General features: G+C 38.1%; 1 protein-coding gene across 2 annotated transcripts in view; it reads left to right on the forward strand.

Moving 5' to 3' along the window:
• The window catches only part of VPS13C (vacuolar protein sorting 13 homolog C), a 170,469-nt gene that overhangs the window by 135,192 nt on the left and 16,714 nt on the right, over positions 1 to 18,563 (forward strand). For both annotated transcript variants that reach the window (XM_058665749.1, XM_058665750.1), the window contains exons 65-79: positions 903 to 1,138; positions 4,800 to 4,941; positions 5,771 to 5,911; positions 6,817 to 6,898; positions 7,026 to 7,095; positions 7,716 to 7,827; positions 7,942 to 8,055; positions 9,947 to 10,074; positions 10,862 to 10,943; positions 11,828 to 11,941; positions 12,650 to 12,725; positions 14,113 to 14,276; positions 15,773 to 15,818; positions 17,810 to 17,933; positions 18,388 to 18,502. In XM_058665749.1, the coding sequence (XP_058521732.1) occupies positions 903 to 1,138; positions 4,800 to 4,941; positions 5,771 to 5,911; positions 6,817 to 6,898; positions 7,026 to 7,095; positions 7,716 to 7,827; positions 7,942 to 8,055; positions 9,947 to 10,074; positions 10,862 to 10,943; positions 11,828 to 11,941; positions 12,650 to 12,725; positions 14,113 to 14,276; positions 15,773 to 15,818; positions 17,810 to 17,933; positions 18,388 to 18,502 (1,746 nt within the window). The remainder of the gene's footprint in view (positions 1 to 902; positions 1,139 to 4,799; positions 4,942 to 5,770; positions 5,912 to 6,816; positions 6,899 to 7,025; positions 7,096 to 7,715; positions 7,828 to 7,941; positions 8,056 to 9,946; positions 10,075 to 10,861; positions 10,944 to 11,827; positions 11,942 to 12,649; positions 12,726 to 14,112; positions 14,277 to 15,772; positions 15,819 to 17,809; positions 17,934 to 18,387; positions 18,503 to 18,563) is intronic.

An 18,563-nucleotide genomic window follows, 5' to 3' on the forward strand; every position in this document is an offset into this window, starting at 1 on the left:
TTTACAGAGCGGAGATACAAAGAGAAAGGTCTTCTGTCTGCTGGTTCACTCCCCAAGTGGCCACAATGACCTGAGCTCAGCCAGTCCGAAGTCAAGGGCCAGGAGCTTCTTCCAGGTCTTCCACATGTGTATAGAGATTCCAAGGATTTGGGCCATCCTCTGCTGCTTTCCCAGGCCACAGGCAGGGAGCTGGAAGGGAAATGGAGCATCTGGGATATGAACCGGTGCCCACATGGGATCCCTATGCATGCGAGATGAGGATTTTAGCCACTAGGCTGCTGTGCCAGGCCCAAAGCATAAAGTTTTTCTGGGGATAACTTTCTCTTTTAAACAAATTCGTTTATCTCTGTTTACTTATTTGAGAGACAGGCAGAACTCTGAGTTGCCAGTTCACTCTTCAAATAGCTGCAACAGGCTAAAGCCATGAGCTATATCCAGATCTCCCAGGTGGGTCACAGGGACCCAACTACTTGAGCCATCATCTGCTTCCTCCCAGAGTACACCTTAGGAGGAAGTTGTAATCAGGATGTGGACATCCCAAGCCGTATCTTAACTGCTAGGTCAGATACCCACCCTGTGAGAACTGTGGAGTCATTCTGTTCCCCACTGGAGAAAAAGTCATCATCTTACAGCACTGTTGCCACCCAATCCTTCTCAAACCCCTCTGATACACTAAGGAAGCATCTCAATCTAATGTATCCAAAACACTAAGTACTTGTCATTGTTTGAAAGAAAAATAAAAGTAGGTTGTTACAACATAGATTGAATGTCAGTTTAATGGTAAGAATTTTTAATTTTGTAGTCAGTCTTTTTAAACTTTGCTCATATTAATACTTAGTTCTACTCTGAGTGCTAGAGTTTGCCCGTGTGTAGGTTTGATGAGAAGTCTTTCTTCTCCACAGGATGAATGTGGACAGTTTCCATATGATGCAAATATCCAGATACACTGGGTATCATTTCTCGATGGGCGCCAGCGGGTTCTGCTTTTCACCGATGATGTTGCCTTGGTTTCCAAAGCACTACAAGCGGAGGAAATGGAGCAGGCCGATCATGAAATAACCTTGTCTCTTCACAGCCTTGGACTTTCTTTGGTCAACAATGAAATCAAGCAGGAAGTTTCCTATATTGGGATAACCAGGTATGCAAGAAAGAGGATGAGTCATTAGAAATCATTAAAAGTTATTGAGATCATAATACTCAACTTGATAAAAATAATAGGTCATTCGTCCAAATTTGATATACTGTACATTTTCAAAAGACTTACCAAATAATTGAACTGAATTTCAGTTGAAAAGCTCCAAAGACAGAAAGATGATTAAAATTCTGTCTTCACTTTCATGATTTTCTCTAGTTGTTTGGGAAAAAAGTAGTTCACCTCATTCTTTGTTATTTACAGGGTTTATTTTTTGTGTATTTCTTTGCTTGCTTGCTGGTTTTGTTTTTGTACAAACCCTGAGATGTACTACAAAGAAATATGTGCATGTATATTTTTTTTGGCCAGGGAAGTCACCAGAAATAAATTTGGAGAAAAAGTCACAAAAGAGGCAGTGACTTGATTTGAATGAAATATGTATTTTTAATTTAAACATTTGTTTATTTGAAAGGCAGAGAGGAAGAGAGAGAGGGAGAGAGAAATCTACTGGTTCTCTTGCCAAGTGGCTGTAATGGCCATGCCTTTGGCCAGAACAAAGCCAGGAGCCTAGAACTCCATCTGGGTCTTCCATATGGTTGCAAAGATCCAAGTACTTGGGCCAAATGTCACAGCTTCCCTCGATGCATTAGCAGGGAGTTGGGTCAGAAGTGGAGCAGCCTCGACTTGAACTTGTGCCTATATGGGATGCTGGCATTTCATGTGATGGCTTAACTCAGGATACTACAACACCAGTCACTCTTTGAGTTTTATGACTTTTTACAAATTTTGACTATCATCCTTTCATCATATTTGTATTCTTCAAATATTTTCTTACAATCTATGGCTTGCCTTTCATTCTTTTTTTCTATAAAGATTTATTTATGTATGTGAAAGGCAGAGTCACAAAGAGATCTTCTTTCTACTGGTTCACTCTCCACATGGCTGCCACAGCCCAAGCTGGGCTAGTCCAAAGCCAGGAACCAGGAACTTTCTTTTGGTCTCCCATGTGGGTACAGAGGTCCAAGAACCTAGGCCATTCTCCTCTGCCTTTCAGTGTATGTCAGCATGTAGAGCATTGGAATTGGAGCAGCCGAGACTTGGACCAGTGGTTGAATGGGACACTAATGCTACGTGCAGTGACTGTTCATCTCACACCACAGCACAGGTCCTGGCTTTTCATTCTAACATTGTGTTTCACACAGAAGTTCTAAGTTTCCATAGAAACCAACACACGAAGTTTTTCTTTCATGGATTGCTCTTTTGATATTACATCTAGAAAGTCATTGCTGAAGCTACAACCACATAGCTTTCTTTTATCATAAAGGAATTTTGTAATTTTATGTTTTTATGTTAATGTCTCTAAAGTGAGCTTATATTGTAAAAGCTGTAAGCTTCATGTGTAGATTTATTTTTTGTATGTAAATGTCAACTTTGTCACATCTGTTCATTCAAAAAACCTCTTCCTTTCTCTCTTTGGAAGTTCAACTGACTGACTGGGTCTGTTTCTAGGTTTTCTGTGTTTATCTGTTTGTTTACACTTTCATCAGTACTACACTGTCTTGATTTCTTGTGATTTTATAGTAAATCTTACAGTGGGCTAGTGTCAGTCTTCTCTGTCCTCTCAGTACTATATTGACTGTTTTGCTTTTCCGTATTAATTTTAGAATCAGTCTTTCAGTAGCCATGAAACAGTTTCCTTTTAATTCAGGTTGGAATTGGCTATAAAATCAGGTTGGTAACTGACAGTATTGAGCTTTCATTATTTGTGTACATGGAATGTATCTTTATGTAGAACTTTATTTTACTAGATTTTTTATAGTCTTCACATAGATTATGTACATATTTTATATGTTGTCTATATATAAGAATTTAATTTCTTTAGTGTTAAATTTTTATTATATTCTTTTTGGGTATAATAGGGATGATTTTTTTTTTTTGAACAAAAGGATCCACCCTCAGTCACCCTTATTGGATAATTAATTGAGTTGTTGCTGCAGAATTGATGATTCTTGGTGTTCTTTAATCTAAAATTAAAAAGTAAAACTATTTTTAAGTGGTACCATGGTAAATTCATTTAGATGACAACTAGAGATTAAAAAATTTGTCTTTTCCACAAAATATATTGATGTGTCTTACTGAACTTGAAACAAAAATTAGAAAATGAATAATAATTATATGTGGAACAATACCAATGTAAACTCATTTTGATGACAACTAGTGTTTACATTACAAGCAGTCAGGTTGCTTTATATTTTTCCTGTGCTGTCCAAAATGACAAAATGTGTGATCTCTAACACCATCCCTATTTAGAAATGCTATACAACTTGAGTTCCAGTAACCTCTGTTCTGACTTCAGTGCAAACACCCAGGAAATTTCCACATTTCAAAAGCCGTGTGCATTTGGGTGGCATTGTGGGATGGTAGGTTAAGGCAGTGCTGGCATCACATATGGACACCAGTTTGAGTCACTGCTGCTCCGTTTCTAATCTAGAGCCTCTTAATGCCTGTGGGAAAGCAACAGAGGGATGATACACAGTGCTTGGGCTTTTACACTCATGTGGGAGACCCAGAAGGAACTCCTAGCTTTGGCCTCATTTGGGGAGTAAGCCAATGGATGAAGATCACGTCTCCCTGTCTCCCTTTAAATGAATAAATCCTTTTAAAAAAATCCATGAGTAGTTGAGGAGTTTCCATGCAGCCTGCAAGTGGAAGTGATTGATCTGCACTAAATTTTAGTATGTGCAAAAAGGCAAATACCAAAAATGTAATAGAATTTTATTAATGTCTCCCTTGTGTTGTAAATGCTAAATTAAAATAATATTCTTATAGATTGATGTTGGTGTTTGGTGGTACCTATCTCTGAAATTTTTGTTTCAAAAAGAGTTGTTTGAGAGAGAGAAGGGGAAAGCAGCTTTTCCTGGTTCCTTCCCCAAATGACTCCTTCAGCCAAGGAACCAACGTCAGAAACCAGGAAATCAGTGCAGGCTGCTTCTCTGGCTGACAGGAACGCAGTTACCCGGAGCGTGGTGGGCACTGCCCAGGAGGGTCTGCATCAGCAGGAAGACTGTTTGAGTGAGGAGCTGGACATGGGGGTTAGTCTTAGGCACTCTGATGTGCTATGTGGACTTCCTAACTAGGAGCCCTAATTCCTGTGCCTGAAATCACATTTGAAAAGATGTTCTTTCTGGGTCAGCATTAGTAAGTAACCATTTGAGATGTATTTTAATAAGGAACACAGGGTAAAATGTTGCCGCTCCCACAAAAGAAATATGTTTTTCTTATTAATACATTTTGTGTTTTTAAAGATAATAACCAGTTGTTACTTTATAGTTTAAATTTCACTAATTAAGAAAGGTAAGTTAATCTTCGTCTCTCTTGTTATCGGAGTCCCTACATAGGAACCTTGATTTTGCCTCAGCCACAAAGCCTGAACTATTCACATTCTGTGGCTGTTTGCAGGAAATGCTTTTGTGGCAAGGGGCTGATGTCAGGTGTAACAGAAAAATATTTCCTTCTTTATGTACTTTTGTCACACACATGTATTTTGATATTTTAAGCAATCTATTGTTTTCACAGAATGTTAATGATTGTTGTAGTCTAGAACTGAGTTAATACTTCCACAAACCCGAATGCTTTCTAATTTAATTTTGTTTGTGAATTGTTTTAGTTCTGGTGTTGTGTGGGAGATGAAACCAAAGCAGAAATGGAAGCCTTTTAATCAGAAGCAGATAATGTTACTGGAACAGTCCTATCAGAAACATCAAGCATCAAAAGACCATGGCTGGATTAAGCTAGACAGCAATTTTGAGGTATTGCAGATTTCTTTAGACTTTTGTAGATGGTTCGTAGTGGCAATGGTGACATTAAGTAGAATGTAAGTGTCCAAGTTAAGACCCAGAGCTTTATTTATGTTCTATTGTTTATTCAGCAATAGCAGTGTATGTTGCTAATGACTGTAAAATTATGTTTCATTGATGAAAAACTTACCAAAACCCTGCTCAATTAAATTAATTCAGTGTTAATAATTGTTAGATATGAGTAGGTATCAGCAAAGTAAGCTGTGCTCTTTTTGAGCCTTGGCAGAGTTAAGACTGAAGGTCACTGTTGCTGTGAGGCTCCTGGAGCTCGGCTGCAGTTTCCAGCTTGCTTTTGCTTAGTCACACAGTTTGGCTGTTCTTGGTCTTAGCTGCCCCGTGACTGCATTCCCACTGACTGCCTGTTGTGTCTTACCTTCCATGGCTCCCCAGTCTCTGATCCAGGCTTACATGAAAGCAAAACATAAAATTAACGTCAGATATAAACAAGTTATTAACCAAAACAAGTGTGCTTCATGATTGCCTAGAATTATGCTTTATTGAAGTCTTTTTTCCATGCAACATTTTCTTAAATTTCAGCTTCTGTAATTTAAGAAGGTTACACTGTTGTTTTCTAGTTCTCTCAAGTTTATTTAAAAAAAAAGAAGATACTTGTGCACTTGTGCATTAAAGATCTCAGCCTAGATCATCTTACGGTAGATCTTTTGAGGAAACAAATTGTTTTTTCTTTTTCCTGAATAAAGAGACATTTAATACAAATGAATAGGTCCTCTGCTAACACCAGCTCTTCATAAAAAAATGTGTTTTTTTTTTCCCTACTCAGGTCAATTTTGATAAAGTACCAATGGAAATGCGCCTCCCTGTTCGGTGCCCTATTAAACGGGATTTTTTATCAGGAATTCAGGTTGAATTCAAGCAGTCTCCCCACCAAAGGAGTTTAAGGGCTAGGCTATACTGGCTTCAGGTAACATTGTCATTCTCAGATGAACATTTTTAATCACTTTGGAATGTTGTGAAAGCGATTTCTTTTGTGGAATATTGTAGTTTGTACTGCAGTTGTGTCTTCCCTGCTTCTTCCACATGTTCTATAAAGTCAACATTTTCCTTACAATCTGGATTTTGTTAGTTAACCTTCAGGGGTGTTTGTACTGAGTTGTGTCATTCATAAATATTCCTTTGGTTTTGTTCTGGGATTCCCCAAGCCAGATAGACCTTTGCCCTTATTGGCAAAAAATGGGGCTTTATTAGCGGGATGCTGTTGAGGGCATGCCTGCTCACTCCCTCTGGCCTCCCTGTGTTCCTTCCTTTTTAATATTATAAGGATCCCTTCCATATCTCTGCTTGTGGAATGGGGTGGTCCACGGCGTTGGGATCCTACTCCCACACAGTAGACCTGGAGGAAGCTCCTGGCTTCTGGCTTCAGATTGGCTCAGCTCTGGCTGTTACGGCCACTTGGACAGTGAGCCAGTGGTGGAAGAGCTCTCTGTCTCCTCCTCTCTGTAACTCTGACTTTCCAATAAGAAAAAAGAGATTTCATATTTTTTTTTAAATTCCTATTTTCTTCCTATTTAGTTACTTAGATTGTAGGGAGTTGTAATCTCACACATGATCTGCAGGTACAAATATTTACATTAAGGAATACTTGTCATGTAATGTTAATATACATGAGGATATTTGTATATTCTTTTGCATAAAGGCTTACCTTATGGAATTCCATTTAAAGTTGTATGGACTTAAAGTAAAACTTCTAAGCATACTGAATATGCTGTGTTCAGTTGTTTATGATGAAACTAAGGGCTTCTATAATATTATCTAAGAAACTTTAAAAAATTATTTTAAGTTCTATTGAGTTGGTCTTTTTTCTTTTAGGTTGATAATCAGTTGCCAGGTACAATGTTCCCTGTTGTTTTTCATCCTGTGGCTCCTCCAAAATCTATTGCTTTGGATTCAGGTAAAAACAAAGACAAACATCAGGTTGAAATGGTCATCTCACTATGCTTTATTATAAAAGTGAGGTAGATAATCATTTGACCTGAAGCCAGCTTGATTTCCCTTTCTTTTTTCTTTCTTCCTGTTAGAGCCCAAGCCTTTCATTGATGTGAGTGTTATCACAAGGTTTAATGAGTACAGTAAAGTCTTACAGTTCAAGTAAGTAAAGCTCTCCAATATTTTTCTAAAGGGATTTTAAATGGATATCTACTTAAAGAAGAAATTTTATTCTTTTTGAAAACAACTTCCAAGTTAGAAATTATTATTTTTTAAATTTAATTTAAATATTTAAATTATTACATTGGCATGTAATCTACTTTGGGTCACATAACTTTGCAGGCTCAATCTTATGTTAATTTTATAATCTATCCAAATTTCTGTTATGGAATTCTTCAACCACCTTCTTTGTAACTATAATTTGAATGTAAAATAGGAACTGAAGTGTAAATGTTACAGGTATTTGTGAGCTGTGTTCTTGAAAACAATTGCTGTGCAGTTTAAACATTGACTAGTTTATGCTATGTCATTCAGTTGTATTTATCTCTCATATGGTAACCATGGCCTTTTCAGCATAAAATGTTCATATGGCAACATTGCCTCCAGTGGGGCTTTTCCTCCAGTGCCGTGTCACTCCAGGTAGATTCAGATCCTACTAATTTAGGGATTGAAAGGTGAACGAACAAGATTTTATTGTGAATTTTGGTGAAAAGCAGAGGTTTAGTGTTACAATTATGTGATTTTTAGAAATTGTTTCCATTTTACAAATTCTTTTCCTATAGGTATTTCATGGTCCTCATTCAGGAAATGGCCTTAAAAGTTGATCAGGGGTTTCTTGGAGCTATCATGGCACTGTTTACCCCAGCAACTGACCCTGAAGCTGAAAGAAAACGGGTAACACTTTTTATTGGTTTTGGAAAGGATGAAAGTTAAAACAGTGCAGCTATTTGGGGAACTAAATATAATAGAGCAAACATTAAAACCAATTCTTGATTTCATTTCTTTCAGACAAAATTAATCCAACAAGATACCGATGCTCTAAATACAGAATTAATGGAGACTTCAATGACTGATATGTCAGTGCTTAGTTTCTTTGAACATTTTCATATTTCTCCTGTTAAGGTCTGTTGTAATTATTTTGAAAACTTAAATGCAATAGGCATAAGCTTGTAGAATGTTTCCTGCACACATGTAGGTTTTAATTTTGTGCGTCACATACTTGGCAGGAAATTTGATTGATTGTTGGAAATAATTAAGACACTTCTCTGTGACATATGTACAGTCATAATTCCCACAGAGGAACCACCAGAGCATGTTCTCTAGTCTTGAATTAATAAGCCTTTCAGTAATAGGCTGATGAAAACATTTGTTAATTAAGCATAGAAGTACTTACTAGTGTATGATGTTTTGGTTACACTTTGTAACTCCTATCACTGTATAAACAGAAAGCTGTAATGGGTGCCCTAACCAGAACAGGAAATCGCTGAAGTAGGTATTAGACTGTTTATGTCTTTCAAATGTTTGATTGTAACTAAAGGAGCGGAAAATTAGATACCTTTCACTTGCCTGATTTTGTGCTTTATGAACCCTTTCCTTTCCCCTTCTGTTGTTCTTCTATAAGGGAAGGTGACTGCTTAGTAAATTTCATAAATGCTGTCAACCATAATGCTCTAAACTTGTGTGATGGCCAGATTTACAATTAAGTAAACTCTTTAAATATTGGTGATCCATTGATGTGATAGCTTCCCAGTATCAGGCATGTCCATAGTGTCAAGATCAAAATTGATACAATCTGTTGTGACAGATAATACATAGTTGCTTTTTTATTGTTAAGAGAAAGTAAGTTATTTATGTGATGGAACAGTATCTTCAACAGACTGTTTACTGGACAGGGGTTGCTGTGAAGGTATAAAGTGAGTTTATAAAGTGACTCCTTCCCCAGAATGTACCCTCTCCTCACCTGTTTACAGGTCATAGGAAGTCAAGCAAAGGGAGAGGAACTCACTCTCTGTCTGATAGTAGAAACATCCCTCTCCCATCTTTCCCCTCTGTGCCTACTCTAGCCCAAAATATGGCCCATGTGTCTGTGATTGCCTCACCTTTTCAATAAACTTCACCAAAAAAGCAAGTTCATAATCTAAGGAAGTAAGCATGCTTGGTAATTTATCACTATCATGGAAGTTGTGTGGTGAGGTTGAATGGTGAAGATAATGAATTGGAGTTGTTCCCTTGTGTCATGGCTGCTGCCCTGGGAAAGGGCCGATTCACTCTCCAGCTGAGCTCCTTTTCCTCAACCCTAACACCCGGTAACTGCACGTAGGTAGGGAGGAGTCCATGTTGAAGAAACAACTTTCCAGGCCTTGCCCACGTGGTCTGCTTGATTTGCCTGTGCCCATCATCTTTGTCTTCTTCACACTAGGATATCAAGTGGTGCTGCGGCCCAAAGTAGGAAGTAAATGGCAGTGTAAAATGCCATGTTTTATTACTGGGTTTGGAGAGTATGTGGAAGCTGAGTGCCTTGTTCCTTTGGAACACTCATTCGATGACATGCTAATTGTTACCATGGCTGTCATTCTTAAGGATTATTGTGGCATACTTATAATGTAGCTGTTATTATTATTAATTTTCAAGATGAGTGATTTACCGTAATTGGATGAAAATAAATGATTATGTATTATTTTGACCAGCTGATGATTTGTGTGCCAATTGGTGTTTTCTTCATATGGTTTGCCATTTTTGTAGAGTATTATTCTCTTTTATGAACACATATTTATATAGTTAGAGTGACATTAGAGCTCTGGTTTTGGAACAGAATAACTTGTGTTTTATCAAAAAGCATATGATTAAAATATATGATTAATAAAATAATGATAATAACTATAATAATAATTGTTATTTGTGTAAAGAAAATAATAACTTTCACTGGGATTCTGGTGGAAACATCTAGGAATTCCTGTATGTGCTATATGTAAATTTTTGAGTTTTCATTAATTGAATGTTATTTTTGCTTTAGTTGCATTTGAGTCTGTCTTTGAGAGGCGATGAATCAGACAAACAGGAAATGATTGCAATTCATTCTGTCAACCTGCTGTTGAAAAGCATCGGTGCTACTCTGACTGATGTGGATGACCTTATATTCAAGTAAGACATGTGCTCAACACTTTGGGAAGCATTTGCACTGAGAATATTGTTTCTGTATATTAATTCTCTCCATTTATGCAATGTTAGTTTAGAAAACTAACAACTATAGTATTTGTTCTTGATGAGTTTGGTCCATGTCTGATTATACTCTTAAGTATGCTTTTTTATTCATGATTATTATGTAATATCTAGATTAAATAATTACTCATGATTCCTGTGTTTTGATTGCTCATATCTGGATGACTCATGACTGTGATGAACTGACTATTTCAAAACAGAATTGTATTTAGAAATATGCAATAATAGAAGTGTTATATTAAAACTTAGCAATGTCTGATAGTGGAGGACTGTTCAGTGTGATGTGACCATGGCAGAGTGCATCCTTTAAAGATGACCGTGTAGAATTTTTTAATAAATATGTGGAGAAATGTTTGTTTATAATATTAAATGTAAAGTGGTATGTAAAAAGTTTTAAATATTTGCAACTGTATAGGAAAGTTTCAAAATGGACAGTGAGAAACAGAAACTTAAAGTTCTACTGGAAGCTAAACTTCTGATTGTTTAGAAACCGTTTTACTCTTTATGAAAAAACAATTGTACTGTTTTTGTAATGTTATCACAAAAATTAAGTTATGATTAAGATAACAATCATAAATTTTATGTGACTGTGTACCAAGTTAATTGTGAAAGAACTAATAGTAATTAGAATTAGTCATCACAGATACTTTAAGTCCCTCTTTTCAAAAAATATAGTCTTAAGATTTTTCAATCTTTGCTTTTCTTTTAGACTTGCTTATTATGAAATTCGCTATCAGTTTTACAAGAGAGATCAGCTCATGTGGAGTGTTGTTAGACATTACAGTGAACAGGTAATTTCCTACCCACAGTAGCTCATATGCCATGTATTCATAATATATGAAAACAAAATATTCACATATGATACTGTGGTGTGCAGTGATGTTTGCCTTAATTTGCATTCGCGTGCTTGATTCTCTCTGCCTTTATATACCTTTGTAGAATTTTCCTCATGCCTTTTTCATCTCTGGTTATACCTTTATCACAAGGGAAAGAGTACTGATTTTTGCATCATTGCATTTAAATTCTTCAGTGACTACAGTTTGTATGTGTAATCTGGTGAAATTGCAAGAGGTGTTCCAAACTGGCTTCTTCCCTGTGCATCAGTTACTTTGCAGTTTAAGTATGTTTTCACAGAAACAGCTGAAGGCTGCTATTTAGAGTGACATTTCTTTCTCTGTTGGAGAATCTTTTCTGCTGTGGTGTGTATAGTCCAGGTTTTTACATCTTCAAATAGGAATATAAACCATTCCCCATTTGGTTACTAAGTATCGACCATCTATGTTAGTAGTAATAGTGATGGTAAGTTGATAATAGATACAGCTAGCAATTGTTGAAGTATATGTTAATTTAGTAGGCATCCTCACTTATGTAAGGTGAGTGTAACTTTCCATCTTGTGGATCAAAATGTACAAGAAAAAAACTGAGTGACTATTTTAAGGTCATAAACTACCAAATGGCAGACTGCCTCAAGCCTGTTTTTGTTTAATTTGAAATCCCCACAGAAAATGCTAACATTTTCACATAGTGAGTAGTGGATTAATAGATGTAGTGATGGTTGTTCTACACACTCTTAGACACAAAGTTGATGTAATCGGTACCACCTTTTTTTTCATATTGCTGCATGATGTTGTCTTACAACAGTTATAATCAGAAGTTCGCCTTTTTTTCCCTTTAGTTCTTGAAACAGATGTATGTCCTTGTGCTGGGCTTGGATGTGCTTGGAAACCCGTTTGGATTGCTTAGAGGCCTGAGTGAAGGAGTTGAAGCATTCTTTTATGAACCTTTTCAGGTATTGATTTTCTAGTTATTTTAAGTGTAGGCATAGGAACATTACTATTCTTCATAGACAAACTATGTATACTTTAATTGTATCTGTAATTGAGTAATATTTAACAAAAAATAGACGTTATGTTTTTATTTAAAAGCACTTGAAATAACAATTCAACACTTCTAGTTCTTAGCTGGTAAATAAAACATGCCCACGTTTTCCAGAATTTAATGTTGTGTTAAGTATATTTAGAGTGCAAAGTAGATAGAAGAGCATTTCAAGACTGTTCTACTGTTGTGGAAAGGACTGCGGGGGCATTAAGGGCCAACTTTGTTTCATACTCATTTAAAGAAATCCAAGAATCCAATTTTGTGAGGGTTATGGAAGGACAAAGAAAAAAACTGGAAGAACAAGAGAGCTAAAACTATAGAACTCCCTGCCACCACCACTGCTTAGCACTGCGGTGGAACTTGGTACTGGCTTGCCAGTCAGCTGCCATTTGTGGTTAAAGCTGAGGATTTACACCTGTTCATTTTCTGTCTTAAATTTTTTTTGCTAAAATCTTGTGGATTGGAAATGTCTTTAAACACAATGTTCAATCAGTACTTGGTGTATGGGATGAAGAGTATCTGATCATAATCTTAATGTATCTTTTCAGATTCATGAAATCCCTGAAGTATTTTATTAAAAGTTGTAGAATTATTTAATTCTTAAACTTTGTTTGGCCAGGGTGCTGTTCAAGGCCCTGAAGAATTTGCTGAAGGGTTGGTGATTGGAGTAAGAAGCCTCTTTGGACACACAGTAGGTATGTTCCACCTGTTTATATGTTTTTATTTTTATTATGAATGCATTGTTTTTGAAGAACATTTATATTAATAAAAGAGTGATCACTTTCCTAATAATCATCCTTTTAAAAATTTATTTTATGTATCTGAAAGGCAGAGAGAGAATGAGAGCCATCTTTCCTCTGGTTCCTCCCCAGATGGCTTCAGTGGCTAGGAGCTATATTCACATGGATTTAGGGACCACAGAGCTTGAGGCATCCTCCATTGCCTTCCCAGGTGCATTAACACAGAGCTAAATGGGAAGTCGTGAGCCTGGCCAGAGACGCTAGGGTACACTTGACTTCTCTTCTCTTCTCTTCTCTTCTCTTCTCTTCTCTTCTCTTCTCTTCTCTTCTCTTCTCTTCTCCTCTCCTCTCCTCTCCTCTCCTCTCCTCTCCTCTCCTCTCCTCTCCTCTCCTCTCCTCTCCTCTCCTCTCCTCTCTTCTCTTCTTTCTTTTCCTTCCTTCCTTCCTCCCTTCCTTCCTTCCTTCCTTCCTTTTTATATTGTTTGCATAGTTGAGAGGGATGCATGCTCATGTGGGTCTAGATGTTTCCATTTTTTTTCTGTGTCCACAGTGGGAGGGAAAAAGGAAGAGTATTACTCCTTGCTGTCAAACCACATCAGCACCAAGGGATGAGGGATGGTTATTTGATGACAGCTTAGAGACCCTGATATGGAGACAAATGTTCCAAGGATATTACTTGAGTGGTTTTGATAGTTTTGAGACATTATCAGCTTTGTTGCCCCAGGGTTAAGAAAAAAATTTTCCAAGGTCTCTTGGCTGACCCAGTCCACAAATCCACAAATCTACACCCCCAGGAATGTGCTGCAGAAATTGGTCAGGAGAGTGGTCCAACTTGTTCTGCTATCTATCCTCTGAAGAGGCATGTCCTCTGCTGGCCTGAGCTGACTGCCTTATCCCCTGTGTGCATATGGGCAGGCTGTCCACTGCACAGGCATCAGCAGCTGAGGAGGTGCAGTGCCAACACATGCACTCCAAGGTCTGACTGCATAGCTTGTCACTTCTCCTGTGGCTGGGGTCTGAGTCCAGCCATTCAATTGGGGAGTCCCCAAAGAAACCTCGCCTGGGGTACCCCAGATTGCACTCTTGTGCCCTTTTAAAAGATTTGTCTTCCACTATTTAAAAGAAAAGAATAGTGGCTTTTAATGTGTGTTTTTAATGGTCACTGTACTTTTAAACAGTTTCATTTTTTTTGATAGATGGGTAAAATAGGTTTCCTTATTTTTGACTATTAGAATTTAAATTTAAGCCTGTTTTTATTTAAAGCTGTCATGTACTGTGTGGATGTGGCAATGCTCTGTACAGGAATAATGTGGTTTACTTCTCTTGGCTTGGCTTGCGTTAGGTGGTGCTGCAGGAGTTGTATCTCGTATCACTGGTTCTGTTGGGAAGGGTTTGGCAGCAATTACTATGGACAAGGAATTTCAGCAAAAAAGAAGAGAGGAGATGAGTCGACAGCCTAAAGATTTTGGAGACAGCCTGGCCAGAGGAGGAAAGGGCTTCCTGCGAGTAAGTCTTCTGTGGTATCTTTAGGAAACCTTAAATCTATTCACATATGCCTTCAACTATGTACTCTGGCTGGTGGTTTGAACTTAGAATGCTTCTGTGAATCTAGCTGGTGAATACCAGAAGTGTTAACTTGTGGACTCCCCAGTTGCCCTCTTCCGTTTTTCCCTGTTGTCTCCACACAAAGGTTTGCTGTGTGTTGGGTGAAGCTACAGTGAAGGTAGGTAGATACACAGTGCTGTGGATGGTGAGGAAATGAAGGAGTTTTCGAGGTCCTTGTCACCTACTGCTTCTGTAGAAGGAATATGTGCTTACTTTGCGATAAACTACAAAGTGCCTGTCATTGCCTTTTTAGTGCTTATGAAACTGTATCGGTAGCATGTAAGTGCTGCTTGATTATACAAACATACTGTGAATATTGTCTTTGTAAATAAGGATGTCTAAGTTTTCTTTGATAAGAAATAACTAAGATATTCCAGATAAGGCTCTCTTTTGTTTGTTTTATTTATTTATTATTATTATTATTTGGAAAAGCAGAAGGAGACAGAGAAATCTTCCACTTGCTGCTTCATTCCACAAATGCCTGTAGCTGCTGAGGCTGTCAGGCTGGAGCCAGGATCCCAGAACTCTGTCCCAGTCTGTCTGGGGTGGCAGGCACTTAGGCACTTGCACCACCATCTGCGGCCTACCTAGGCAGGAAGAAGGTTTGGAAACAGAGCAGCAATCTGGTATGGATGTAGACATGGGGTGGGAGAGGCAGTGCTTGCTGTGCCACAACTGTCCCTAGACACTATTTGGTTGCCCCTCAGGTCTTTCTGGAAGTGTCTGATTTTTTTTTCATCTTAATATTTATCATTTGGTTCTCTTTCTGTGTGTTTTTGGGATAACCAGTTACTTTAGTAACTAACATTACTTGATAATTATTAATAATGTATAAATATGCACATGTTTTATTTTGGAAGGAATTTTTAGGAAGCCAAAATTGCTGTTTGTGCCAGCAATCTTAAGTGTGTATCACATTCTCTGAAGTGCTTTTGTCAAGTAATTTGTTGTATTTTAAGATTTCTGCATTTTCACAAAATTGCATGATGGTGTCCCTAAATATTATGGCTAGATCTTACTGACTGTTGGTCTCAGCTTACTACCTGTACTGGTATGGAAACTGAAACCTTAAAGATTGAATCAACGAACCGTGGTTATATAAGTTGCTAGTATTAGAGCCCAAGTTAGGATCTTGCCTGCTTTACTGCTGTTTGTTTATAAAATTAGATATTTTAATGTGAAACTTATCACTTTTTGGCACTTGTAAAGCTATGTTTTACATGTGAAATGGATATATACAACATGAAAGTACCCACTTGCATGAGTTCATTGTTCATTATTAAGTTCTCAATTTCAAAACTATTATATTCTAGTATGTCTGTAGAGACCTCTAGTGGTGGGTTTAAAGTCAAGCACTTTGCTTTCAGTGGAGACTTGATGGTGAATTTCTGTTACAGGGAGTTTTTGGTGGAGTGACTGGAATAATAACACAACCCATGGAAGGTAGGTCATAACTATTTCCTCTTTTTACAACGGTCAGGAGAATTGATATTTATTAATTCAATAGATGTCTTTGCTATTACATACTTGACTAAGAGTGTGATTAAATTTATTTTGAAAAGTTAAATTATTCATCAGTTATTTTGGTTATTCATTAGAACAGTTTTGTCTTTACGCAGTTTTTTTCTTTCCCTTTAAGGTAAGTTAATGTTATTGTGATATCTTTTTTTAAAAAAAGATTCACTTATTCTTATTGGAAAGGCAGACTCACAGAGAGAAGAGACAGAGAGGAAGATCTTACCTCCATTGCTTCACTCCCCAAGGGGCTTCAGTGGCCAGAGCTGAACCTATCAGAAGCCAGGAGCCTCCCCTGAGCCTCCCACACAGGTGCAGGGTCCCAAGGCTTCGGGTCATCATCTGCTGCTGTCCCAGGCCACAAGCAGGGAGCTGTATGGGAAGTGGAGCAGCCGGGACATGAGCCCATTTAGGATCTTGGAATATGTGATGAGAGGACCCCAGCCACCAGGCTACCATGCCAGCTCCTATTGTTACATTTTTTTATAAAGATTTATTCAGTTCATTACAAAGTCAGATATACAGAGAGGAGGAGAGACAGAGAGGAAGATCTTCCGTCTGATGATTCACTCCCCAAGTGACTGCAACAGCTGGTATGCGCCAATCAGAAGCCGGGAACCTGGAGCCTCTTCCAAGTCTCCCACACGGGTGCAGGGTCCCAAGGCTTTGGGCCGTCCTCCACTGCTTTCCCAGGCCACAAGCAGGGAGCTGGATGGGAAGTGGAGCTGCCGGGATTAGAACTGGCGCCCATCTGGGATCCCAGGGCGTTCAAGGTGAGGACTTTAGCCGCTAGGCCGTGCCACCGGGCCCCTATTGTTACATTTTTAAGAAATATATTTTTGTATTTCCATTTAATTTGAATGACAAGGAAAGAGAAAGAGATTGAAAAAGAAAGCACAAACGAATGCTTCTTGCTTCACTGCTCAAACATCCGCAGGAATCTTGGCTAAACCAGAATAAAGCCAGGACTGGCAAATCCATAGTGACACCAAGTATCTTTGTGTGGTTGTTTAGGTAGGAGTTAGGGGACAAAAGAGGAGGGAAAGTAAATTGGGTAGCAGTGGGTGCGTTGGGGTGTGTTGGGGGTTCTTGGACATGGGACTGATTGCTAATGGACGGGAGGTTTCTTTTTCAGGTGATACAAAATTTGTCAAATTGATTGTGGTGATGATTATTTCTCTCTGATTTTACTGAATTAACCTTTAATTTGTACACTTCACAGCAAGGGTCAGGTGGTCAGGTCCATGGGCAGTATAAGGCCTGTGAAATTCTTTTGTCTGGCCCTGCCATTGCAATTGCAGACATGAATGGAAATTGATTAAATCAATAGCAGGCTAATTTTTCACTTGAAACTTTTGTGTGGCCTGTGAACGATGTTGTAAGTACCCCATGGACCATGTCAGAAAAAGGTTTCCCATTGTGCTTCATAGGGTGGGTCTTACAGTTAAGTAAAATTTTTTTTTTGTATTTCTCCAAGTGTGACACTTAATACGTCTTCTGATAGTTGTCATAAAAAAAATGTGATGTTTTCTGGTCACAATCAGACATACCCAGTATATCCTACCTTGGACGTTCACCAACTTGAACATGGAGTGTGAATCAGAATACAAGTTGCTGCCTCGTGTGCAGATTTCTTGGATTCACTGGGTTGGGTGTGAAGGCCAAGGGTTTCCATTTCTTTTTTTTTTTTTTTTTTAATTTATTTTGTTGTTGTTGTTCTTTTTTGCTCTTTTTTTTTTTGTATTTTAAGGGTTTCCATTTCTAACACACCTTGAAAGCTTTTATTATCACTTAGAACTGAGTTTAGTTTATTTAGAAAAACAAATATTGCTTCTTGTGTAAAGCAATTGCATGTTTCAGGTGTTCAGTTCCAGCTGGCTTATTTCAAATCTTTATGTCTCATCTTTGATTTTCTGAAGGTGCCAAAAAGGAGGGAGCTGCTGGATTCTTTAAAGGAATTGGGAAAGGGCTTGTGGGTGCTGTGGCCCGTCCAACTGGCGGAATCATAGATATGGCCAGCAGTACCTTCCAAGGCATTCAAAGGTAATTAATTGAGTGAGTAACATGTGTAAGGTGTCTAGGTGCTGGTCGTTGCTAGCATACATAAATAGCTGAGGTAGCTTGACTGCTCTTAAAAATCTTAAAATAATAAAAGCCCATAACAACTTTAAAGGCAAAGTGTCACCAAAAAAAAAAAGAGAGAGAGAGAGAAAGAAAGACATCTTTTATGACTCAGTTTCTCTTTTATTCAACAAGTGTTTATTGGTACCCATCCTATGCCAGACACTGTGCACACCAGGAAACAGAAGACGTAATTCTGGTGTTTATTATGGTGACATCTTCCCTGAAAGAGTGGAGTAGGGGAGACAGACTTGATTTGTTACATGCATTAGTGCTGTACCGTATTTGGGGCAACTTATTTAAAATGAGCGATTTTTTTTTTCAGAAGTCCTATTTACATGTTTAAACTACATGTGTATTTTCTTGCTGCATGCAGGGCAGCAGAGTCGGCTGAGGAAGTGTGCAGCCTGCGCCCCCCTCGCCTGATTCATGAAGACGGCATCATTCGTCCCTACGACAGGCGGGAGTCTGAGGGCTATGACTTATTTGAGGTAAATCCTGTTCTTCATGGTCTTCAGTGAAACTTTGATTGCCATAATTTCAAGGACCAGA

Source organism: Ochotona princeps, chromosome 6, assembly GCF_030435755.1.
Source record: "Ochotona princeps isolate mOchPri1 chromosome 6, mOchPri1.hap1, whole genome shotgun sequence".
Classification (NCBI taxonomy): Eukaryota; Metazoa; Chordata; class Mammalia; order Lagomorpha; family Ochotonidae; genus Ochotona; species Ochotona princeps.